Source organism: Rutilus rutilus (assembly GCF_951802725.1).
Source record: "Rutilus rutilus genome assembly, chromosome: 13".
In the NCBI taxonomy this organism is placed as follows: domain Eukaryota; kingdom Metazoa; phylum Chordata; class Actinopteri; order Cypriniformes; family Leuciscidae; genus Rutilus; species Rutilus rutilus.
Genome location: NC_140218.1, coordinates 7,930,693 through 7,958,193, shown reverse-complemented (window position 1 = coordinate 7,958,193; position 27,501 = coordinate 7,930,693). Strand labels below are relative to the sequence as shown.

The 27,501-nt window shown below is 39.9% G+C and overlaps 2 protein-coding genes across 3 annotated transcripts in view; one reads left to right on the top strand and one right to left on the bottom strand.

Moving 5' to 3' along the window:
- The window catches only part of LOC311302678 (uncharacterized protein), a 58,778-nt gene extending 46,914 nt beyond the window's left edge, over positions 1-11,864 (bottom strand). Inside the window, exons 1-4 of the mRNA XM_084428691.1 lie at positions 11,746-11,864; positions 10,698-10,739; positions 7,641-8,339; positions 521-2,391 (exon numbers count right to left, since the gene is read on the bottom strand). Of these exons, the coding sequence (XP_084284817.1) occupies positions 521-2,391; positions 7,641-8,339; positions 10,698-10,739; positions 11,746-11,761 (2,628 nt within the window). The 5' untranslated portion in view covers positions 11,762-11,864. The remainder of the gene's footprint in view (positions 1-520; positions 2,392-7,640; positions 8,340-10,697; positions 10,740-11,745) is intronic.
- The window catches only part of LOC311302680 (uncharacterized protein), a 300,249-nt gene that overhangs the window by 255,065 nt on the left and 17,683 nt on the right, over positions 1-27,501 (top strand). The gene's annotated exons all lie outside the window — the stretch shown is intronic.

Below are 27,501 nucleotides of genomic sequence, written 5' to 3'. Positions count from 1 at the left end.
CCGCATTATTACTGTGTATATACAACGCAAGCAGCGTTCAGATGGATTTGTGTAGCTTTTCAATAATGTCTGTGTAGTCAATGGCATTGTCAGCCCTTGGTTATTGATAAAATAATCAACTGTTCAAGAATGACAAGTGTCTGTAGTGTGATCCCTCTTAACTTTGTTGTTTGTTTGGTTTTGTCAGTTCCTTTTCTCTTGTGTGCTGTTTCGCTAAGCTGGTAATCAGAGTGATCTCTCTCACCGACGGGCTCTGCCGGAGTTTCAACAGTTTTTTACAGTCTATGGTTTCGATGTGCAGAATCGCCATCCGACTAGAGCCAACACACTTGAGTAACTTAAGAGTACTTAAGAGTACAACACACTTAAGAGTAACAGACTTAAAAAAGAAAACCAACCAACGCTCAAAAACGGCCCAACATTGCTCAACCGTAGACTTGGTGTGTCCCCGGCTTTAACAGTTTTAAAACCTCTAAGTCCTCTAAATGCTCCTGACCCTTGATTTACATTGATCACTTACCTGTAGAGAAGAGGCTGTTTGAGAGCAGCAGATTTTCATGTTCTCCATGTCTTTTCTTCTGTCTTCTTCATAGTTCACTTGATTTACTCTCTTTAGTTCATCTTGCTTCTGTTGTTCTATTAACTTAATTTTGTCTTCATAAATCTTACATTGTTCTTCCTCCCGCGTCCTCCTCTCATCTTGCATCTGTTTTAGTATTTCCTCCTGACATTTCTGCATTTGTTCCTCTTTTTCTTTTCTGTATCGTTCTTCATTTTCAATAAATTCTTCTTCTCTTCTCCTCATGACAGTGAGAGCACTGTCATGATTCTGTCTTTCTTCCTCCATCATCTTCTTCATCTTTTCTATTCCTACTTCATGTTTGACCCGAAGATCTTCTTTCTCTCTTTTTATTTCCTCATTCTCTCTTTTGATTTCATCTCTCTCTTCTTTAAGTCTCTGATAAGATTCATCCCACACCTTTTGTTCTTTCTCCCTCCTTTTCTCAAATTCTTCTTCTCTCTGTTTTCCCTCTTGTATCTTTTTCTCCCATTTCTCTTGTTCGTTTTTAATTTCTCTTTTGTATTGTTCTTCATTCTGTCTGGATTCTTCTTCTCTTCTCCTCCTCTCTGTGTCATGATTCTGTCTTTCTTCCTCCATCTTTGTTTTTATGTTTTCTATTTCTATTTTATGTTTGGCCTTAAGATCTCCTTTCTTTCTTTCTATCCTCTCCTTTTCTTTTTTTATTTCCTCTCTCTCTTTTTTTAGTTTCTCATCACATTGATCTCTTATGTTTTGTTCTTTCTCCTTCCTCTTCTCATCTTCCTCTTCCCTTCCCTGTTTTTCATCTTGTAACTTTGTCTCCAATTTCTCTAGTTGTGTTTTGTATTTTTCTTCACTGTTTCTGAATTCTTCTTCTCTCTTCCTCCTCTCTGTGTCATGATTCTGTCTTTCTTCCTCCATCATCTTCTTCATCTTTTCTATTTCTACTTCATGTTTGGCCTGAAGATCTTCCTTCTGGTTTTTTATTTCATCTCTCTCTTCTTTAAGTCTCTGATAAAGTTCATCCCAGACTTTTTGTTCTTTCTCCCTCTTTTTCTCAAATTCTTCTTCTCTTCTCTTCTTCTCTGCATCATGATATTTTCTTTCTTCCTCCATCTTCATCTTTATTTTCTCTTTCTCTTCTTCATGTTTGGCCAGCAGTTCTTCTCTCTCTCCCTTCAGTTCCTCCACTTTGTCCATTAGCTTCTTCATCTGTGCTTCTTGTTTTTCTCTTTCCATCTGTCTGAACATCTTACATGTGTAGTAACTCCCTCCATTTGTTGCCACCATGTCATTGATTTTCTGCAGTAATGTCGACACCTGCACACGGTCTCCAGTCTCACTATTATTGAACACATGATATCTGTTTCCACACTGTCCGATGAGGTTCATCAAAGCAGATCCTGCTTTACCCAGATACTCTTCAATGGTCTTCTTCTTCAGATCATCTCCTCTGGTGAAGAGCACCATAGTGTACATTAGGGAGTTTTCACCAAAAGTATCTTGAATTTTATTCACTGTGTTTACCTCCTCCTGAGTGAATCGTCCCACTGGTATCAGTAACAGAAACACATGTGGCCCTGGCAGAATCAAGGAGATGCAGTTGATGATTTCTCTCTGGATCTCTTCATGACTAACTTTAGTATCAAACAGTCCTGGAGTGTCAATCACAGCAATCTGTCTGCCATCAATCTCAGCCGTCTCTCTCTGACACTCTTTAGTAACAGACTCTTGAGACACGTCTTCTTTAAATACTTCTCTCCCTAAGATGGTGTTTCCTGTTGCACTCTTCCCAACTCCAGTTTTTCCCAGCAGGACAATCCTTACATCATCTGAATCCTCTATTGAATCTGAAAAAGAGAAAATTGCTTGAGTCATTCTGCTAGTCTTATAAAGTCAAATCCTACAAACATTTAAGAGCAATCTGTCTGAATTATTACAAATTACAAAAGAACTAACTGAAAAACATCACTGGTCCCACTAACGTCACTGGTCCCACTCATCGTCTTAATCATACACTAGATTTAATTATATCACACGGAACCAATCCAACAGATATAGATATTATACCGCAGAGTGATGATGTCATTGATCATTATATGGTAACTTGCATACTACGTACTGCTGAAATTTGTCACGTTGCGCCGCGTTATCGACCAGGCAGAACAATCCTTCCAACTACTATAGATAGATTCTCAAATAGCTTACCTGATCTATCTCAGCTGCTCAGTGAACCCAAACAAACAGATGAACTAGAGGAAATGACTAGCACTATGAGCACCATTTTCTCTAGTACATTAGACATTGTTGCACCAGTTAGATTAAAAAAGGTTAGAGAGAAAACTAAAGCACCATGGTACAACAGTGCTACGCATGTTATCAAGAGAGAAACTCGTAATTTAGAGCGTAAATGGAAACAAACTAATTTAGAGGTCTTTAGAATCGCGTGGAAAGACAGTATGTCACATTATAAAAAGGCCCTAAAAGTGGCCAGGGCTGAGCACCTCCGCAAACTAATAGAAAATAACCAAAATAATCCAAGGTTTTTTAACACCGTGGCTAGACTAACAAATAAACAGACATCACCTGAGCTAAATATTCCGTTACAGTTTAGTAGTAATGATTTTATGAATTTCTTCACTGAGAAAATAGAAAGCATCAGAACCACAATTGTAAATGTACAATCTTTAATGGTGTCTTATGATTCAGCCTCAATTATCGCCCCTCAAGAACAACTACAGCGCTTTACAACTATAGGACAGGAAGAGCTAAATAAACTTATCATTGCATCTAAGCCAACAACATGTTTATTAGATCCAATACCCACTAAACTACTGAAAGAAGTGTTACCTGTAGTGGAAGAGCCTCTTCTCAATATTATTAACTCGTCTTTAGGTCATGTTTCAAGAATATTCAAGTTGGCAGTTATAAAACTTCTCATTAAGAAACCACAATTAGATCATAATAACCTAGCAAATTATAGACCCATTTCAAATCTTCCATTTATGTCTAAAATACTAGAAAAAGTTGTCCACTCAATTGTGCTCTTTCTTGCAAGAAAATGATATCTATGAAAAATTTTAGTCAGGATTCAGACCGCATCATAGCACTGAAACTGTGCTCGTTAAAATCACAAATGATTTACTTCTAGCTTCTGACCAAGGCTGTATCTCAATACTAGTTTTACTCGATCTTAGCGCTGCGTTCGACACTATAGATCACACAATACTCTTAGATCGACTACAAAACTACACTGGTGTTAATGGACAGGCATTAAACTGGTTTAGATCGTACTTATCAGACCGCTACCATTTTGTCTGTTTAAATGGGGAAAAATCGAAGATAACGTCAGTAAACTATGGAGTGCCGCAGGGATCTGTGTTAGGCCCTCTGCTATTCTCAATATATATGCTGCCACTTGGTAATATTATAAGAAACCATGGAATTAATTTCCACTGTTATGCTGATGACACTCAATTATATATTTCATCACGACCAGATGAAAACGCAAAATTATCTAAATTGACAGAGTGTGTTAAAGATATAAAATACTGGATGACGTGTAATTTTCTGCTATTAAATTCAGATAAAACGGAGGTATTACTTATTGGTCCAAAAAACTGCCCACAAAACCTCTTACAATACAACTTTAATTTAGAAGGATGTCCTGTTACTTTATCCACTACAGTAAAAGACCTGGGTGTTATATTAGACCGCAACTTGTCTTTTGAAAATCATATTTCATATGTTACAAGAAAAGCCTTTTTGCACCTTAGAAACATTGCTAAGCTACGTAAGCTACGCTATCTGTTTCTGATGCAGAAAAGTTAGTTCATGCATTCATGACCTCGAGACTAGATTACTGTAATGCTTTATTAGCTGGTTGTCCTGAATCCTCAATAAACAAGCTACAGTTAGTCCAAAATGCAGCTGCTAGAGTTCTTACTAGGCCAAGAAAATATGATCATATAACACCAATTCTATCATCTCTACATTGGTTACCTATTAAGTTCCACATCAATTACAAAGTATTACTACTGACCTATAAAGCCCTAAATGGTTTAGCTCCAGTGTATTTAACGGATCTTCTATCGCCCTACAATCCATCGCACTCTTTAAGATCACTAAATTCGAGGCTTCTGGTCATTCCTAGGATATCTAAGTCCACTAAAGGAGGGAGGGCGTTTTCACATTTAGCTCCTAAACTCTGGAATGGCCTTCCTGATTTTGTTTGAGGCTCAGACTCGCTGTCCCAGTTTAAAACTAGATTAAAGATGCATCTCTTTAGCCAAGCATTCACATAATACTTATTTTTTGTACTACAGTTGAATCAGATTGAATGCATTAATATTATGAACAGCAGCTATGCTAATTATTTCCAATCTGCTTTTCTGTTATCTTGGGATGCTAGTCCTGAGGTAAATAGAGTTCGTCAGCTCCAGTTTGTATCCAGCCTTTCATGGAAACTTCAAATGCCCCAACACCCGTGAAGAGACGACTCGACGCCTGTGAAGAAACGACTCAACACTTATGAAGAGACGACTCGACGCTGCCGATATGTTATGCCCTAAATTAATACATGATTAACTTACTGTATTTTTCTATGTACATTTCTGAAATGCACTTTCTGTAAAGCTGCTTTGAAACAATATGTATTGTGAAAAGGGCTATCCAAATAAATTTGAATTTGAAATCAAATATATTGTGAATTTGAATTGGATGTGAATGTGACAATTATGTGAATGTTTTATTGTGACATGAAGAAAATGTATTTAACACATCATCAAATTACTTCTCCAAACTAACATTTCTTAACGGCCAACTGAAACTGATTTTAATCTCTGTTTGGTGGGTGTTGAGATCTGATTCCAAAATATTTTTTCAATGCAACACATTTTCTCAGCAACTGTGTGTGTCTGTTTTGAGCACCATAACTTAGGTGAACCATAACCAAATTATGCTTAAAGATTCTGCATAAAAGCCATAAAGACACTTCAGAAAAGATGAAAAAAAGCAGGTTATAAGGTCTGAGCCACAGCCTCTCCTGATCTTTTGGACATTGTGGGCCCAATCATTCATCCAGAGCAATGCGGTGGTTCGCCGGTTCCCACTTCCTTCTTCCCTGAGCCTTTAACTTTGTTACAGTAATAATGTTTATTAAAAGTTATTTTTGTTTTTTCAGTAATTTTTTTTCCCAAATCTCCCCAAATAGATATGCAGTCAAATATATACAGTGAGGAAAATAAGTATTTGAACACCCTGCTATTTTGCAAGTTCTCTCACTTGGAAATCATGGAGGGGTCTGAAATTGTCATCATAGGTGCATGTCCACTGTGAGAGACATAATCTAAAAAAAAAATCCAGAAATCACAATATATGATTTTTTAACTATTTATTTGTATGATACAGCTGCAAATAAGTATTTGAACACCTGTCTATCAGCTAGAATTCTGACCCTCAAAGACCTGTTAGTCTGCCTTTAAAATGTCCACCTCCACTCCATTTATTATCCTAAATTAGATGCACCTGTTTGAGGTCGTTAGCTGCATAAAGACACCTTTCCACCCCATACAATCAGTAAGAATCCAACTACTAACATGGCCAAGACCAAAGAGCTGTCCAAAGACACTAGAGACAAAATTGTACGCCTCCACAAGGCTGGAAAGGGCTACGGGGAAATTGCCAAGCAGCTTGGTGAAAAAAGGTCCACTGTTGGAGCAATCATTAGAAAATGGAAGAAGCTAAACATGACTGTCAATCTCCCTCGGACTGGGGCTCCATGCAAGATCTCACCTCGTGGGGTCTCAATGATCCTAAGAAAGGTGAGAAATCAGCCCAGAACTACACGGGAGGAGCTGGTCAATGACCTGAAAAGAGCTGGGACCACCGTTTCCAAGGTTACTGTTGGTAATACACTAAGATGTCATGGTTTGAAATCATGCATGGCACGGAAGGTTCCCCTGCTTAAACCAGCACATGTCAAGGCCCGTCTTAAGTTTGCCAATGACCATTTGGATGATCCAGAGGAGTCATGGGAGAAAGTCATGTGGTCAGATGAGACCAAAATAGAACTTTTTGGTCATAATTCCACTAATCATGTTTGGAGGAAGAAAAATGATGAGTACCATCCCAAGAACACCATCCCTACTGTGAAGCATGGGGGTGGTAGCATCATGCTTTGGGGGTATTTTTCTGCACATGGGACAGGGCGACTGCACTGTATTAAGGAGAGGATGACCGGGGCCATGTATTGCGAGATTTTGGGGAACAACCTCCTTCCCTCAGTTAGAGCATTGAAGATGGGTCGAGGCTGGGTCTTCCAACATGACAATGACCCGAAGCACACAGCCAGGATAACCAAGGAGTGGCTCTGTAAGAAGCATATCAAGGTTCTGGCGTGGACCTAAACCCAATCTAAGTTCCAACCTAAGTTCCAGTCTCCAGACCTAAACCCAATAGAGAATCTTTGGAGGGAGCTCAAACTCCGTGTTTCTCAGCGACAGCCCAGAAACCTGACTGATCTAGAGAAGATCTGTGTGGAGGAGTGGGCCAAAATCCCTCCTGCAGTGTGTGCAAACCTGGTGAAAAACTACAGGAAACGTTTGACCTCTGTAATTGCAAACAAAGGATACTGTACCAAATATTAACATTGATTTTCTCAGGTGTTCAAATACTTATTTGCAGCTGTGTCATACAAATAAATAGTTAAAAAATCATACATTGTGATTTCTGGATTTTTTTTTTTAGATTATGTCTCTCACAGTGGACATGCACCTACGATGACAATTTCAGACCCCTCCATGATTTCTAAGTGGGAGAACTTGCAAAATAGCAGGGTGTTCAAATACTTATTTTCCTCACTGTATATATATATAATCGAATCTGTCAATTGAATACAATATTGACAGGTGAATATATATATATATTAAAAAAGGGTATTTGTATGTTTACTGTATGAGTTTGCTGTAGACATTATAAAATGATAGCTGTTTTTGTATTATTTTATTTTGTATTTAATTTTTTCTCAATTTAGTCTTTCTCTTGAAGGAAGTGATGTGTATGCGAGGGTTAAACTAACTTTCTTGCCAACAAAACTTACACAAGATATTTCTTTGGACAGCATCTTCCTTTTTCTCTTTGTTGCTCAGTTTGATTTTAATATCTTCATGATCAAGATCTCCCTCTTCTTCTGCTGGGACTGAAACTCCAGATCTGCTCTGCTCTTCATCCTCTGATGCTTCTTCTCCTGCTTCCTCATACAAGTCACAGATAAGATGTTGGACCTCTTCTTCCTTGAGTATCTTCTCTACTCTTTCGAGAATCTCAGAGTGCAATCCTGATTTTAGTTCATTGAACTGAAGATGTCCACCTCCGCACTCTTTTATGAATTGATTAATACAGTCATTGTGTATCTCTTCCTCATTGGCCAGCACTATAGTGTGTTTAAAAGCCTCCTCACTGAATTGATTCAGCACATATTTCACTATGTTTCTATCATTCTCACTGAAGTCGTTCTTCTGCAGGACAAGTATGATCACATGAGGTCCAGGATCAGACAGATTCACACACTCTTTCACACTCTGTGTGATCTGAGAGTTTGACAGATTTGGATGCAGCAGTTGAGGAGCGTTGATGACTCTGACGTCTCTGTCCTTCAGTTTTCCTCTGTGTTTCTCAATGTGCAGCTCTACATCAGCAGGCGCTTCACTCTCAAACGCTGCTCTTCCTAAGATGAAGTTTATCACTCTGCTGTTTTCTGTTACATTCTTCCCCAGCAGAACAATCCTCAAATCACTCACTGGAACACAGAACACAGAAATAACAGTTATACTCAACCAAGTGAGTCAGGGTAGAGTTCTGCACTCCCGCGGGACCCGACGCAAAACAGAGAGGCGCGGGACAAATTTTGAAAGGTCATTGCGGGAGCGGGCGGGATGATGAAGGTGCACTTGCGGGTGCGGACGGGGGGGATGATACGCTGCACTCCCGCAAATTAAATATTTGTGTAAAGTAAAATATATAAATGATTAAAGTAGCGTACATTATTTGTAGTTGTGAGGGAGATTCTGTTTGGCAGCAATAAAAACGTTTTAAGCAGCCTAAACTTGGATGTTGTCGTTTGGGGTAGGGCGGGGCCTAATCTCACACACACTTGTTTAGAGACAATTCCTTACCGCTGCTCCGTGTTTGAATTCGAAAGCTTCAAAATAGACAGCATGGACGAGGAAAAGAGCACCTCTAGTGCTTCAGATATAGGCCTAAGCGCTTCAGATGTAAGAAAGAAAGGCACATTTACTACAAAAAAAAATATCACGAAACCTCAAATCAGACATTTGGCAGTCTTTTTCGGTTGTGCATGATGGAGAGGGGAATCAACTACCTTTTGCCTGCTGCGATAAATGCCAAAAGGTGTTAACATACAACGGACACAAATCGCATTTTTTTTCCAAGACCTTTCGTGAGACAGAAAGTGAACATACATCCTGCCTGCCGTCTTGCGGGCATTTGCGGGCGGGAGCGGGACATAATATCACAGATGCGGGCGGGAGCGGGACTAAAAATGACAAATCTTTGCGGGAGCGGGCGGGAGCGGGACTGAAAATTGTGTCCCGCGCAGGTCTCTAAGTCAGGGACGGACTGGGAGAAAAAACGGCCCTGGATTTGCCCCCAAATACTGTAGGCCCCACCACAAACAGCCACTACTATCTCACAATATTATAGCAGTCAATGTATCGCATTTATGGCAAATAACATCACAAAACCAATGGTGATTGAAATCAATTTATTGTTGTATGAACTAAAATACTTGAAATCTACACAAAAGTGCAGAATGCAAACATTTACAATGTGACATATAATGATAAACATAAACCTAGAATCTAGAAACCTGAAACAACAGAACTCTACAATTTGAATATTCATACGTCTGTGTGAATGGGTGTGAATTTGGATATTGGCTGGGTTAGCCTACATGCCATGATCAAAATAATATAGTTTTAGCGTCTACTGTTGCCACGCAATGACAAAAGTCACGCTGCAGCCAAGCTGAGTGAGAGTGACCATGTGTGCACAAATGATTTGCAAAGTCGCTCATTCTCATGTTGCATGTTAATCGGAGTAATCACCTTTGGCTGCTTCATTTACTCTATTTTCTAACTCAGTAGCTGTCAAATGGGACAAATGGGACACAATAACCCGATGTAAAATCGCTGCTGTCTCATTACGAATGAATAGAATATTCACGTCAGACAATGCGAGTGATAAATAGCAGAGAACGTTCAGACTATAGGGATGTCCTGGGATTTTACTATAGTGCTGTTCATACATGCTCTACAGTGAGAGAGGTCAAAGGTAACCTGATGTAACTGTCCTGACAGGAGATTCACCAGAACCGTCGGCTCTCTCATCAGGCTCAAGATGAGGGCTACTGCCACTGCAGAACTATTGCCAAACATCTTTGTTAGGCCTATTTTTTGCATTTTGTAGCGTCAGACTCTTAAGGACTTCGCTTTTTGTTTCTTTTAGCTTCTCCCAACTGCCTTTAAAGGTGAACTAAGTAACTTTTTTACCTTAACTGAACAGCTTCGGAGTCATTGGAATGGTTATATTACTTATTTCGGGTTGAATGGTGGTCGTTTCGCACCCCCCTGGTGCCCGTGAGCGGAAAATCCGCATTTGCAACTTTGAGCCGGCGGGCCGCCAGCCACCGCGTCAGGAAGTATCGCGTGATATCAGGTCTCGCGATGTAAACAATTGCTTTACGGCCAAAAGAAATCTGCTCAAATACTGTCATTATTGCGCTCCCTCACGCTGTCCGAACCCGAATGAAGAAGACGTTTTAAAGAATGTCCCATCTGCTTTGATGTCGTTGATCTACTAGCCTCTGGTGTCTGAGAATCACCAACGAGTTTTTACAACAGTGTTGTCAAATATCTATTCCGAAGCTGTGGGGGGAGCTCTAGAGAGAAACCTGAGAGATTTCAGATTGCATACTTCAGTTCTTGGAGCAGCTGAGTAAATGCCTTCGAGATGAGTGGAAATGTTAACCCCCTCCTTTCTCTATATATCAACCTCCCTGATACACATACAGTTTCTCAAGGGTTTTGATGATATTTTCAGTATTGAATATTATTAATTATCATATTTGTTTACTTACTATTAGGTCGGTCAAAAGGTGGACTCTGCCGTCCTCTTTTCACTGCAAAAGAAAATAACATGCAATTTAAACTTTCACAAACTCTTTTACCAAATTCTTTATATAGGCTATATTAAAGAAATAATTCACACAAAAGAATAATTTGTCAACATGTTATTCCACCTCAGTATTATATTCTTTCTTTCATAAAACACAAAAGTTGATTTCCTGCATGGGGATAAGTAAATTACACACTTTTCAGTTATTCAATATTAATTACATCTGAACAATTTATTTATTTATTTATTTATTTTACAACCAGTCGTGTTGTTTGATTCCTTGTCTGTGGGATATTTGCATTGTCTTTGCAGACTGGATACAAATCTGTCAATTGAATACAAATTAATATTGACAAGTGAAAAAAAATCTAATATTGAAGGCAATGCATATTAGTCTCATATTGTTTGTTAAATATGCTATTTATTATTTATTTCTTGCTCTTATTCCTATTCAAAATGCTTTTTTGAAGCGCATGGGTGGATCTCCGTAACCCTTTTTATTCTGGCAAACATGCTCAAAAACTTTTAAAAATAAAACTTCGTCTTTTTACAGTATGAGCAAAATATTGCAGGAATAGGTCTAGAATAGGAGTGTTGCGAAATGACGAAAGTGAAAATAAAATGGTAACCTTTGATGAAATGGTTAATCAAAATCTTACTGAAAAAAGTTGTGCTACCTTATGATTTCCCGAGGTGACAAACTTTGCCTTATTATTATTATTATTATTATTATTATTAATTCTGCTAGGCTATATCACATTTACCACATGCCTCGCTGTCTTACTATTCACAAGAAAACGCATTCAAACAAACTGCGTTGCTCCGTTAGATTACGATGGAAGAAAAGCGCGTTTCCGTTAAGCAGGCCTTATACTTGTACCGACATATTTTCCAGCATTTAGATATTTACTGTATTATTTAAAAAAGAAAACAATAATTGCAGTTAGGATTTCAGTAAATATGGTAGTTGGCTCGTTAAACATATTAATATGGTCTGATTTGAGTCTTACCTAAACTGGACGCCATTAGCCTGCATGTTCGTAACAAAATCGAAAGTAGAAGTTTGTTCTAAGATGGAGAAGAGAACACGCCTGTGTGTGTGTGCGTGTGTGTGTGTCGTGTCATGTGTGGGTAGAGGGTGTGCTCTTATAGGCTACTCTCCACCCTCAAAATTACTCGCAAGAGTGATTAAAGTTTTCATGTTTAGTTTCACGCAAGTAGTCGTTATGATAAATTATCTTGTTTTCTTAAATTATGTTTTGTCTGATCGCGCAAGTGAGCAAACTTGACAAAAGTACTATTAATGCTTGCCAAGGCTAATGTATATAGCACATTACACTGTGGTAATCCAGTGCTTTACTGAAGAAAAAAAAATTGAAAAATGTTTTTTTGTTAAAAATTAGATTAAAATGAATATGAGGGACGCAAGAGGAAGAGAGGCAGTGCAGTGTGATTTGTACAGCGCAGAAACAGAAACTGTTTTTATTCTGGACTCAAAGGTATCTATCGATACTAATATCACTTAGCCTAATAAGCAGTAAAACCCTACAGGACAGGTAATGAATGCATGAATAAGCTTATCTAGGTCGTGCTTAGAAACAAAAGATCTGATTCGTACTACAGTATGTTTCTTATTGTCATGATCCTGGTCTCTTTTCCTCTTTTCTTTGTCTCCCTCTTGTGGTCACACTCTCACTGGCACACACTATCACACACACATCCATTCCTCCGCTCATTATCTCTTACAGCTGTTTCCCACTCACACACACAATCACGCACACACGTCCATTCCTCCGCTCATTATCTCTTACAGCTGATTCCCCTTTCGTTCCCTTCTCACCTGTCTCCTTTTACCTCTTGATTGTTTCTGCCTCTTATTCTCTCTTCCTAGCCCTGTCCTGTTGTCGGATTATTCAATGACCTCTCGTGAGAAACGTCAGCTTTCAAATCTTGTCCAGTCCTGTCTTGTTTGTGGAAAGAGAAACCATTAATTCTGCTGTGAGTAATACTGCCATCAGACTGTGAATTATCCAGCTGTGCCTGTTTGCAGAGTACCTGTTCTGTGCCTGCTCACTGCTGCTCGCCCTTATCTGCTGTCTCACATCTCCTGACTGGCTGAGTGCTTCTCTGGGTCCCTGCCTCTGTCCTCGTGGAGGTTGATGCTGTTTTTCTTATGTGCCAGTCGTCTGGCAGTTTCTGTTCTGGCTCTGATTTAAGCCTGTGATTTGTGTTCTATTATTGAGGACTATTTCCTTTCTTCATTAAAGACTGTTAACTGCATTCCGCCCTAGTCTTCCATCATTCTTACCATAACAGAATAATCCGACCAGAGATGGACCAGGCGAGTGGCAATCCCCTTCACAGCGCTGTTGAGCTCCAGGGTGCTCTGTTGGGAAAACATGAAGAGGATTTAGCTGCCGCGAGACGTGCCGTTCATTCTCTTACCGCCCAGCTCTCGGATCTAACCCTACAGTTCCATCACTACCGTCATGAGACCACAGCTTCAGCTGGACAGCGCGACTCTTCTGAGCCACGCATTAACAACCCGCCGTGCTACTCTGGTAAGCCTTTACAGTGTCGAGCCTTCCTCACCCAATGCGAGGTTGTATTTTCCCTCCAGCCGTCAACTTATGCCAAGGATCGATCTAAGGTGGCTTATGTGATTTCTCTTCTCAATGGACGAGCTCGATTTTTCAATAGAATTCCGAACCCTGGCCACAACGAGTGGATGGAACGGTCCGGCACTCATTGCTCGCTTCCTCGAGGGTCTGAGATTAAGGACGAGGTCTTTGTCCAAGAGGTTCCTGACAATTTCGATTCCCTGGTCGAGCTGGCTCTCCGCATCGAAAGACACTTTGACATGCGACGAAGGGCTCGCAGAATGGAGGCTTCGTTACTTCCCGCCTCCACAACGACCCAGCCGCCACTGCCATCTGCCGCTGATTCCGAGCCAATGCAGCTAGGGGGGCTTCGTATTTCTACACAGGAACGCCAACGCAGGGTTATGAATCGCCTTTGCATGTACTGTGCTGCCGCTGATCATTTTGTCTCCAGGTGCCCAGTAAAAGCCAGCGCTCGTCAGTTGGCGGAGGGTTGCTGGCGAGCGCTACATCATGGGTCTCTCCGTCTAAGTCCTGCACTTCCCTTCCCGTTCACCTCCGCTGGCTGGGATCATCAGTTTCCTGTGCTGCATTGATTGACTCAGGGGCGGAGGGAAACTTCGTTGACGAGACTTGGGCTTTAGAACAAGGTATTCCCCTCTTAGATTTACAAGACTCCACCCCCCTGTTCGCCCTAGATGGCAGTTCCCTTCCTAGGGTACAGAGAAAGACTTCTCCATTGACTCTTACTGTTTCAGGAAATCATAGAGAGACTATTTCTTTTTTTATTTTTCATTCCCCTTTCACTCCAGTGGTTTTAGGCCACCCGTGGTTAGTTCACCACCACCCCCAGATTAACTGGGCGGATGGCTCTATTTTATCTTGGAAATTGTCTTGTCATGTTGATTGTTTGTCTTCTGCTGTGCCCCCTGTCTCTTCTGTGACTGTTTTTCAGGAGGAGCCAGGTGATTTGTCTGGAGTACCGGAGGAGTATCATGATTTGCGGGAGGTTTTCAGCCGTTCCCGGGCCACTTCTCTCCCCCCTCATCGTCCGTATGACTGCAGTATAGATCTTCTCCCGGGAACCACGCCCCCCCGGGGAAGACTATACTCGTTATCCGCTCCCGAGCAGGAGACACTCGAGAAATACCTTTCTGACTTGCTTAATGCCGGTACCATCGTTCCCTCCTCGTCTCCAGCGGGAGCCGGTTTTTTCTTTGTTAAAAAGAAAGACGGTTCCCTGCGTCCCTGCATAGACTATCGGGGTTTAAATGATATCACGGTCAAGAATCGTTATCCTTTACATCTGATGTCATCTGCCTTCGAAGTCTTGCAGGGAGCAAGGGTTTTCACTACGCTCGATATATGCAACGCCTATCACCTAGTGCGTATAAAGGAGGGGGATGAATGGAAGACCGCGTTTAACACGCCCCTAGGGCACTTTGAATACCGGGTTCTTCCTTTCGGATTGGTAAACGCCCCCGCGGTCTTTCAAGCCTTAGTCAATGACGTCCTACGGGACATGCTCAATGTCTTTGTGTTCGTCTACCTCGACGACATTTTGATCTTTTCGCCATCACTCCAGGTGCACGTCCAACATGTTCGTCGTGTCCTTCAACGTCTATTGGAGAATCGACTTTATGTTAAGGCCGAGAAGTGTTCTTTCCACGCCCCCTCTGTTACGTTTCTAGGTTCAGTCATCTCGGCAGAGGGGATCAGTATGGACCCAGCTAAGGTCCAGGCGGTCACTGACTGGCCCGTGCCCGACTCTCGCCTCGCGTTACAACGTTTTCTCGGGTTTGCAAATTTTTATCGTCGTTTTATACGAAATTTCAGTCAGGTGGCCGCCCCTCTTACAGCTCTGACCTCAGTCAAGTCCCAGTTTAGGTGGTCAGAATCTGCGCAGACCGCGTTTGACGTTCTAAAGTCTCGTTTTACTACCGCGCCTATCCTTCTTACCCCTGACTTCACTAAACAATTTATAGTCGAGGTCGACGCCTCTGAAGTGGGGGTCGGGGCTGTTCTTTCCCAGCGTTCCGCCGCTGACGGAAAGATACACCCCTGCGCCATTCGCGTTAGGCGAATGGCGACAGTGGCTAAAAGGAGCTCCCGTTCCTTTTATTGTCTGGACAGATCACCGAAACCTAGAATATATCCGCAAGGCCAAGAGACTAAACGCTCGTCAAGCCCGCTGGGCTCTATTCTTTACCCGTTTCGATTTTACCATCTCGTTTCGCCCGGGTACCAAGAACATCAAGCCTGACGCGCTATCTCGTCTTTTTGACTCCTCTTCGTCCTCTGAGCCTGAGGAGATTATTCCCGGGGTCATATTGTTGGCACGGCCGTCTGGGGAATAGAGAAGCTGGTTAAGCGTTCTCTTTCTCGAGTCATAGTCCCGCGCAACTGTCCTAAGGGGCTCCTTTTTGTTCCTGTATCCGCGCGTCGAGCTGTCCTTCAATGGGGACACACCTCTAAATTGACTGCCCATCCCGGCGTCCGGGGCACCCTTGCTTTTATCCGTCAGCGCTTTTGGTGGTCTTCTTTGGAACGAGACGTGCGACGGTTTATTGCCTCCTGCGTTATGTGCACGCAAACTAAGGCTGGCAACTCCCCTCCAGCCGGTTTACTTCGTCCGTTACCGGTCCCCACTCGACCGTGGTCTCACTTAGCTCTCGACTTTATCACCTGGCTTCCTCCCTCGGAGGGTAACACCGTAATTCTGACTGTGGTGGATCGTTTTTCTAAATCGGTCCATTTTATTCCGCTCGCTAAGCTCCCCTCTGTCAAGGAGACCGCCCAGATCATGGTTGATCATGTTTTTAAACTACATGGTTTACCTACTGATATAGTGTCTGATAGAGGTCCCCAATTTTCTTCTCAATTCTGGAAGGAGTTTTGTCGCCTGATTGGGTCATCCGTTAGCCTCTCGTCCGGGTTTCATCCCCAGACGAACGGCCAAGCAGAACGGGCCAATCAGATTGTCGTGCGTATGCTTCGTAGTCTAACCCATCAGAATCCCGCGTCTTGGTCACAGCAACTTTCCTGGGCCGAATATGCCCATAATTCGCTCCCCTCTTCGGCTACTGGTCTTTCGCCCTTTCATTGCTGTCTTGGCTATCAGCCTCCGTTATTTATGTCCCAAGACTCAGAGTCTAATGTTCCGTCAGTGCAAGCTTTTATTAGCCGTTGCAAACGCACCTGGAGGAGAGTGCGATCTGCACTCTGTCGAGCTAGAAGACGCATGACTGTTGCGGCCAATAAGCGCAGAATTAAGAGTCCTCGCTACATTTGCGGTCAGAGAGTGTGGTTATCCACTTCAAATTTACCTCTCCGTTCCGAATCACGTAAGTTGTCTCCCCGCTTTGTTGGACCATTCCGCATTGTTAAGGTCATTAGTCCTGTCGCAGTAAGGCTTCACCTTCCGCCTAATTTACGACGAGTACATCCCGTGTTTCATGTCTCCTGTATCAAGCCAGTCATTCGTACCCCCTCTCGTCCAGTTCAGCTCTCAAATCTTGTCCAGTCCTGTCCTGTCTTGTTTGTGGAAAGAGAAACCATTAATTCTGCTGTGAGTAATACTGCCATCAGACTGTGAATTATCCAGCTGTGCCTGTTTGCAGAGTACCTGTTCTGTGCCTGCTCACTGCTGCTCGCCCTTATCTGCTGTCTCACATCTCCTGACTGGCTGAGTGCTTCTCTGGGTCCCTGCTTCTGTCCTCGTGGAGGTTGATGCTGTTTTTCTTATGTGCCAGTCGTCTGGCAGTTTCTGTTCTGGCTCTGATTTAAGTCTGTGATTTGTGTTCTATTATTGAGGACTATTTCCTTTCTTCATTAAAGACTGTTAACTGCATTCCGCCCTGGTCTTCCATCATTCTTACCATAACACTTATATGTATTACATTACAGATTATAAGCTGATTTAGTTGTGGTTTTGATGTGTCTTCTGAAACTAAGATCAGAATCCAGGATGACACTGAGATTCATGACTTCATGTTTAGTTTCTAGACTCCTGGAGTCAAAGTATTCATTCACCTTTGATACTTCATCTTTATTGGCAAATACAATAACCCTGTGTTTTGTCTTTATTTAACTGAAGAATGTTATGGTACATCCAGCTGTTAATTTCATTTAAGCATTAGCACGGGGAATCTTTGGGATTGGGACTGAAGTCACTTGGTGATAAATCTACATCTGGGTGTCTTCTGCATTACTGTGATAATCAATATTATTGTTTTGAATTATATAGCTTAGTGAGAGCATATACAAACTGAACAGTAGATGTGCAAGGATTGAACTTTGTAAAGTGTAAAATGTGTTTCAGCAGTTTGGTCAGATTCATAACTGCTTATGCTCACAAATATCCTCAACCTTCTAAATATGAAGCATCTAATATCAAATATGATCTAAGCAGTCTCAGACAGGCCGACCCATTTTCCCAGTCTGTTGAGGAGTATATTGTGGTCAACAGTATCAAAAGCAGCACTAAGATCTAGTAAAACAACTCTGAAATTTATGGCAATGAGATGATGAATGGCACCCTGGTATTCAGGGCTCTGACAGCTTGAGGAAAAAAATTATTACAGAATTACTTGAATCTTCTATTTAATAGAAGTGGTCTAAACATTAAAACATGAACATATATCTTCTGGGAAGTCTCAGGACCAAAATATGTTCGTCCAATCATTGCACTGTTTTGTTGAAGAAAGTTTTCTTATTAACTAGCTCTCAGTGTAACTCATGTTTAACCCTCATTCATATTGTTTCAGGTCTGGTGATTGGTGAGTGGCATGAGTTAAAGACAGTGATGGAGAGAGACGATCTGACTCTGCAAACAGGAGTTTCTGAACTAAAAGGAGAGGATGAAACAATGTGGCTGTTTACAAGTGGCAGCCAAACCACCCGAATAGCACAGATGTATCAGAGTAACATATCGCTTCATAAGAGACTCGCTGACAGATCGCAGCTCGACCAACAGACCGGATCACTGACCATCTGGAACATCAGCACCAGTAATTCTGGACTTTATAAGCTTGAACTCACCATCAATGACTTCATCTCTAGGAGAACATTCAGAGTTGATGTATATGGTCAGTTTTAACTACAGCCAATACTAGACTAAATACTAGTGTGTCACATTATGTTCCAGTATAGAGACACTTAGACTAAAATATATGTGTTAACAATCTAAGAATGTTTGATCATATAGTGTTGACTCAGTTTGCATTTCAGAATCAGGCTTACACATCGCATGAAAGTTAATTTCAGATCTGGACTAGACTATAGGACTATTTAAAACCATGACAGAGAAAGCAGGTTTTTGTTTTCTGGTTTAAAAGGCCATTTAAATCTAGGATTAGACTTAAACTCTGTCCGGGAAAACCGTCTTTTAAAGTTCAGATAAACTCAGACTTGTCTGAAATCCTCATAGCTGTTTAATGAACTTATTTTTTTGTATAAATTAAGCATGAAAACATAACACATAATATATATTACTACAAAGGGATGTGCATAAGAACTCTGAAGTGACACTGATGACTGATACTGTAAACAGTAATCAGTTATAATTGGGTAAAGTTACATTTGCTACTGTTGAAATTCGGTATGCAGAGACCTCTGGAACATCATTACATCATTACATCATATCATTCAAAGTAATGCGAATAATAATGATTATGATAATCTGTCTATAACTCCTCCCCGAACTTCCCGCTCAATGGTCATCATAATTTGAGGGTGGGACATGTCCCCACCACTTTTTGCCAGGGTCGATATTGTCCCCACCACTTTTGAAACATCTCGCGGCACGAATGTACCAATACAAATAAATAAAACATCTCCAGTTAACTTGCAGAGCATTGATTTTGTTTGTTTGTTAAATAAGAGGCGATCTAGTGCTGAAATGTGTTGTTTTTTAAATCAAGTGATCAAAGTGCTCGTTGCCGCTGCGATCGCAGTGGATACTGCGTTCTACGGTGTACATTTTAGGACATCCTCATGTCTGATGCCTTTTTGTCTGAGGCTGTTTCGTCTGATGCCTAATTGTACGAGACCTGACACCTGACATTATTTTTCCTGAGACCTGAAGCTTTTCAGTCTGAGGTGCGATCCGTTTTGTCCAGTGACTGAAGCCTTTTATAATTAGATCTCGTTAAACGATAAATTAAACCCAATGTACTATATACAGGTTTTTTTTCAACTGCTGACACACAAAATCCTTACTTGTCATACAATTTCTGAAACCTGACATTCAAACACCGGAACCACACACCGAATCTGCAAAACAATACACTAATTCTCAGCATTCGACACAGTTTTCAATTTCATAAAACACTTTTTGCAAACCACAACACACAATTCTCTATGTGACACACATAAATCTAACAGGAAGTATCTTGATTTACTTTTTCAAACACAACCTATCAAAATGCCACAGTAATTCATCAGAGCCTCACACAAACTCCTCACATGTGCAAACACTCACTGCTTTACTAAACACCAACCAATCATGGCTTTAGAGTAGGCCTATAAATAGGCCAAAGGTCAAGTTATAGGTTTTTCAGACTGTGTAATACTGTCTTCACAACCACAAACCATGCTTACAGTAAAAAAAAAAGAAAAAAGTTTGGTTTCAATCTGGCTTTTGTGTTTACCTTGGATTTTTCAACTTCTACAGAAAGGTAGAAGCTCACGAAAGAAAAGCTTTAGGTTTTGAATAACTGTGTGTATATGATATATCCAAAAATATAATATTATGGCCAAGGTGTTTGCAACGTAAGACAAATGTTTGCTTTTGAGATGTGTTTGATCATATTTTGAATGCAGAGAGATGTGAGGCATTTTGCATTTTGTGTGTGCAAATCTTGGATTTGTGTGTAAAGTTTTGAAAAAAAGAGGCAAAGTTTTGAAGTTTATATATTTATATAGCGCTTTTTACAATACAGATTGTGTCAAAGCAGCTTCACATTGATAACATTACAGTTTTTCTCAATTGTTTCCACACAAATACTGGTACTTGAGACACAATGACCACAACATGTAACTCATTCACCAACCGCCTGAGCCAATTCTGCTAAACTACAAACACAATTCCTGCTTTACACTCAAACTGCAGTTTTAAAACACACCTTTTTCAAAACACTACACACAATTCTCTGCTTTTGGCACAATTTTCATGCAGAAAATCTCTTGTTTTCAACAAGGAACACACTGCCATTCAAATATGCACGCTGACTCATCACATGGGCAAACACCCGTCACACAGTTTTACAATTAGCAATCAGAGCTTTAGCATAAAAGGGCCACAGGTGAGCTCTTCAATGGAGCAATGGATGCCAACATTGGATTTGTTTTATTTATTTATTTTTTACTGTACCTGTATACAGTAAATTCTTCTGTTGTTTTGTATGTAGACCACTGTATGTACAACTTTGTGTTGGTTGGGATGTACACTGTGTACATTGTTTTTGTGGAAAAAATAAAATATATTTGTTACTGTGTATTTGTGTGTTCTGAGTATAAAAACAATATTCTCAAATATTTTACAACACACTTATGTATGTACTGTCTGTAGTAAGTGTAACACTGAACAAAAAAAGGCCTAAATCATTATGATGAATGGAGAAGTGTTTTCCATTCATCATAGTGTTTTACATTGAGCACATCAGTGTTCAACTGGTTCTTATAAATGTCTATTCATGTGATGGTTTGTGTGTGTCATTTGAAAACAAAATACCATTTTGAGAAGAAATAACATTGTTTTGAATGTAAAGTTTCATTTTGCAGGAGAATTGAGGGGTTTTGCCCATTGTGTGTGTGTTTTTGGATTTGTGTGTAGAGTTCTGAGAATATGAGGCATGCTTTCAGAAAATGTGTGTAAACAATAAAAAAAAACTGTATTTACTGTATTCTAAAGAATATACTTTTGGTTTACAGTACATATGTTTATGGTTTTGTTATATGCTACTGTAAACAACAATAATGTTAGACCTAATAAATATTTTCTGTTTCTACATTGCATTGGTGTTTACAGTGTACTTGTTACATCAGATTACTTTCACTGTAGAATATTGTATTGAAATGTAGATATAAGCCTATGAAAGACCAAAGAGCTTTAGATTTAGAACAACAGTGTTTACATGGTATATCCAAAAATGTATTATTATGAAAGAAGTGTTTGCCATTTGATGCTTCATTCTGACGTGTTTATGGCATTTTGAATGCAGTGTTGCATTTTGAAGGAGATGTGAGGCATTTTGCATTTTGTGTGTGCAGTTTTGAGAATTGTGTGTAGAGTTTTGAAAAAAGGAGACTTAGTTTTGAAAACGTGTGTAAGCAATTGGTAAAAACTGTATGAAATTTGAGTTTTTATTGAGTTTTAATCACTGATAAGTCAGAAAGAGAAAAGCTGTGATTAATTGTTGAGAGGTTTTGGTGCCATCTAATGGATTCAGCAGATTCATCTCCACCTGTGGCACTTCCTGATGACAGTCAGAGTTACAATCCTCTGAATGTTCATCAGATGAGCTCGAGCTCCAGGTGCATTATCAAGATGAATAACATCACTTATTAATATCTAATGCCTGTTCAAAATGTGGGTTTTCATCGTGTTTTTCATCAGTGTGGATGGTAAGATATTTTAAATCTTATATTGTTTCTATTCTTTTAGTGGTTGTGGTCACGACTGTGTAACTTGCTGAGATGCTCAACAGGGCAAACTGCTGACACAAGTTGTACAAATACAATTAAGGATTTTCAAACATTGCATTAAATTGGTCTAACATGAAATTGTTTGCAAAATCTCTGTTTTTACAAAATTATTGTAAACTCCACAACTTTGCTACAAAAACATTAAACACGAAACTTGTTTATTTTTATCAGTTACACAAACACTTTAAATTGCACACCATGAACTATTTTTAGTAAATTATGGATGGATGGATGGATGGATGGATGGATGGATGGATGGATGGATATCGTGATATGCATATCGTAACAGCTTGCAATAACTGGAGTCATGAACAAAAGACGAAGAAAATCACTCTCTGCTCTACGCTGAATAACGACACTCGGTTACTAACGTAACCTCGGTTCTCTCTAGAGAGGGAACGAGTGTTGCGTAAGTTTAGCTTACGCTACGGGAAAACTCCTTTTCTCGAGAATACTGAAGCAAAAAATTATCCTTTAATTTTTAGAATGTAAAACGCATTTGCTGCAGCAGGCAGACATAGGCGAGACAGCTTGCGCGCCTATTGGCTGCTCTGCGGCAACTGCTGCAACCTATCAGTGCGTCTTGGCATGGAAGCCTTCCCGCGCTGTCGTCATAGCCCGCCAGAACAGGGTGTGGCTTCGCCTATTAACCCCACTGCATAGGTTGCACAAGTGATTTCAGTCGACTAGAAGCGAAAACCAAAGTGCAGCACAAGCACGGCAGGCTACGCAACACTCGTTCCCTCTCTAGAGAGAACCGATGTTACGTTAGTAACCGAGTGTCGTTCTCTTGTGGCAAACAAGAGAATCTGTCCCACAACATTGTTTACTTTCACTTTCATTTTAGCGTGTTTCTGGGTGGAGTGTGTCAATTAACGACGGAAGGGAGTTGTATTTAAAGGGAGCGTGTCGTACCTGAATCAGAAGCGTCATCCGTTTGTTTGCACATGATGTTGCCAGTATGAGTGAGGATTCATGGTGCCTTCACGTGCTATGGTAATTATGGTAAATACCAAAAGCCGACGTGGAAAATGCACATGAACACCCCCTCGTGTGGTATTTTCCACTGGGCAACTCGTAGAATATTTTGATGCACGAGTTGCCGAGATGAGATAACCTTTGACCTTTTCAAAATGGCGGAGAGCATCGCAAGAGTCATGAATGATAAGCATTGTACACAACTAAACGTTTTTGCTACTGTTAGCGGATAGTTTTTGTAGCCTATACAATGTTGTGTCATTAACAATTCTAATATAATGCGTTAACACTCAGTGTCAGTTTTAAAAATACCGTTATGGCTTAAGCCTACCTGGGGTTACCTACCCAGAGCAGATGCTAGCTAGCAGTCAATAGGAGCCTGGATCTGAGAGTCCATCTTTTCCCTACATTACGACAACAAAAGCACTTGAACACAACACACTGGTAAATACCAGTTCACAAGTGGAAAACATCATCTTTTCCATAGCACGTGAAGGCACCATTATGGTGGAAATCAGCTGTTTCACGTGTATGTCTGGTGTGTGACTGAAACGTTGCACTTCCAGACCAACTGTCGTGCGCTGTCCTGAAGACAAGGCAAAAACCGCTTATCCACTTATCTTGGTGTCTGGTGACCCACAATACTCATTGGTGCCTTCAATACCTGCAAACGTGATCAGTACCTCTGCAACGCCATTACACACACTGCAACGCACGCACACACTCGCGTAGCTTTCATATTCGCACATTCTGTGTGCTTAGTGTTTTGTTTATAATTGATGTTGCCGTTAAAATTATTGTTGCTGTTGATTTAATGTTGGTGATTTACCACAAACTTAATGAGATGTTCATCCAATGTTTTCTTTGTTCTCTCTTTTCTTTTTTTATGGACTTTTTTGTGAATGAATGTGGACACGAATCTGCGAACGTGGATTAGCGTGACGCGGTCGGTTTCCGGTGTGGTGAAGTATCCGGTAAGGGTCTGGCTGCAGACTGTGGGCGAGTGGAGCTCCACTCACAGACAGGAAATACGTCACCTCCACTTGGAAAATTCGCGGGGTTTTTACATTTCACATAGCCTACTTCGCTGTGGGGAAACATCAGCGATTTTCTCCCCTTCTATTCAGGTATTAATTCTAATGATTTTTTAAAATATAATGTTGTATAATGTTTGTAGAGTGTGCAGGTGTGAGTATTATATCGATTGCTTGTTAATTTAAATGTTTTAAAGTTCTTTAGTTAAGAGATGCACGAACGCAAATCTCCATTTTGAGCAGTAATGGCGCGAGACCACATATTACGTTAGATAACATTTTAGTGTTGGTGTGTTGTACGTATGTTTGTATTTATTTAGTGCTGATTGTTGATTCACGGGTATTGAGAAGTGTAAATGTGAAGACAATTTGAGGAATCTAACGTTATGCATTTTCAGTTAAAACAATTAACCCTAACTGTCACCCCCATTTTGTCGCATAGACAAAAAAAAAAAAAAAAAAAATCACTATACAAACTTAAATGGTTGTAATTCAAGAATGCTTTTGAATATAGACATATGGTTGGTCTTGTTTTTAAGAAGACATTTGCCAGATTATTGTAGAAGTGAAATAAACTATGAAAGTGAAACAGAAAAAAAGTTTATGAAAATATAGAATGTAAAAATATAATTATTTATATAAAATATATATATTACAAAATATATTTGACTCTAAAACTACTAGAAAATTAAAGCCAAAAATCTAAACAAGTTGTGTTCCAAATTTTAGGTTGATATCTCAAAAAATGAGCTTTCAGTAAGATTTTATTTGAGCGCAGTACCAAACTTTTTCACTAGATGGACAGCCAGCTTCCTTACTGACCATATTTTTTGATTTTGATTTATTGGTTTATTTAAAAGGGGACAGTGCAATTTCATAAAACACATGAACAAACATGGTTAAAAAAGCCAGAATTAGCCAAAAGGCTATTTTTCATCTGTAGTCCCCTGGCCAAGATGTAAAAAAGCATTAAAATACGAACAAAAAAAATACATTTACAAGTCCATGGCAAATTGACTACAATATAAATGACACTGTAAAATAACTTAAGGTACACTGTACCTGTTACAATAATAAGACACACAAAAAACAGATTTTCAGAAAGGCTATAGTATATCAAATATATACAGCTCAAAAGGCTCGGCTTTTAATGTTGGCAGACATAATTGTTAATGAGCCAAACTTTCAATTTTTTTGTAAAGGCCTTGTAAGTGTTGAGCTGTCTAACCTCCTCAGGTATAGAATTCCATTCAGCAGCGCTCCTCACTGACCAGGCCGAGCGACTGAAAGCGCTCCTGCGCAGAGGGATGACACAGTCCCCTCTGGCAGAGCCTCGAGTGACGCGCTCAGAGCTGTTTCTTTGGCTGATGAACTCAGCCAGAGGAGCTGGGGCCAAATCATGTGTCACTTTGTATATAAGACTCAAATCTAAAAACTTATGAATACTGTCCCAATTTAAAAGGCTGTGTTTTTTTAAAATTGCACAATGATGATAGTGCCTTGGTTTTTTGTCCATAATTTTAATGGCTTGTTTGTATAATGATTCCAAAGGTCTTTTTGCGCTCTGACTTGCTTGAGACCAACTTATTAAGCAGTAATTGAGGTGGCTGAAAATCATGGAATGTAAAAAAATTAGTGCAGCTTCTGTTGACATGTCATTTCTAATTGAGCGGAAATTTGCAAGATTAAACTTGATTATTTTACATAATTTTTCAATATGGGCTTTAAAGGAGAGATGTGACTCTATTACTAAGCCAAGATATTTGTATTGATTTACGATTCGTAATTTTTCTCCAGCAACTATTATATCAGGATTAAATGAAGTTCTACTGGTTTTACTGAAGAACATACCTACAGTTTTCGAAATATTCAGCTGCAGGCAGTTCTCCTGCAGCCAAGATGTAACACGAGTCGTTGCTTTAGTGAGTTTATCTGCAACAATGTCTTTAGAGCGACCATGAACAAATAGAACGGTGTCATCCGCATACATTAAACATTCTACTTCAGGGCAAACATTAGGCAAGTCATTGACATAAAGGCTAAATAAGAGGGGCCCTAATATTGAGCCCTGAGGAACCCCGGTGGTTAGCCTAAGAGACTCAGAATTGCAGTTGTTAATTAGTACAGATTGTGTACGATCATGCAGGTATGATTCAAACCAGCTAACAGTGTCACGAGAGAATTTAAATTGTGTAAGCTTGTTAAATAGAACTGAGTGGTTCACTGTATCAAAGGCTTTCTTGAGATCCAAGAATACCGCCCCTACTACTCCCCCCTTGTCAAGAGAAGATTTTATTTTCTCAATAAAAAGGCACGTAGCCGTTTCAGTGGAGTGTTTTGATCTAAAACCAAACTGCATGGCGTGAAAAGAGGGGGAGCTACTGTTTAAGTACTGGACAGTCTGCTCAACCACCCATTTTTCTGCAATTTTAGAAATGGCCGGAAGAATGCTTATTGGTCGGTAGTTATTCATGGAGGTAGATAGACCAGACTTAAAAACTGGCGTAACAATAGCAGATTTCCAGGCATTTGGAAAATGACCACTGGAAATAGATAGATTAATAATAGAAGCAATGGGAGTAGCCAGAGCGGATCCTGAATCTTTAAGCATGTTCGTGTCCATACCAAATACATCCCTGGCCTTAGATGGTTTTAGTGTTTTAATTATATCAATGACTTTAGTCTCAGTGATGTTTGCTATGAAGAAAGACTGTGTTGCAGACACTAAGTGTTCTTTTTTTTGTTTTATTGTAAAATTCTTAGAGATTTCTGCTACCGATTTAATGAAATAATTGTTAAATGCGTCAGCTATTATCTTTGGTTCTGTTATAAAGTCTCCATTTAATTCAATTTGCATTTGTTTTGTCTTATTTTTGTGGGACTCACCTGTCAGTTTTTTTATATAATGCCAGGTTATTTTAGAATTTCCACGTGCACTATTCAAAGCAGTAATGAAAAAGTCAGCTTTAGATCTCCTTATTTCTCTCACTACTCTATTTCTTAAAGAGATAAATTGATGCCTGTTATATCCTGATTTTACAGCCAGCTTCAAGGAATGATCTCGTTCTTTCATCAATTTCAGAACAGATTCATTTAACCATGGAAGGCCATTTTTTTTAGCTCGTAATCTAATTTTCCGTGTAAATTGAGTAATAATTAGCTGTATTTTATTAGAAAATAGAGAACAATCCTTGTCCAAGTTTATGCCAGAGAGTAATTCATCCCAATTTACATCATCGATTGAATCTATGAAGTTTTGTTGTTCCTGCTTTGGTATCCTAAAGGATTCTGTGGCTGGCAAAGGTTTAAAACGCTTTTTATTTAATTTTCTAGTGACCATTATGAGATTGTGATCAGACAATCCAGTAAGCATATTATATGATTTCAAAATCCTATCTGGCCTGTTTGTAAAAGCTAAATCAATTTGAGTGCTCGTAGAGTTTGTAAT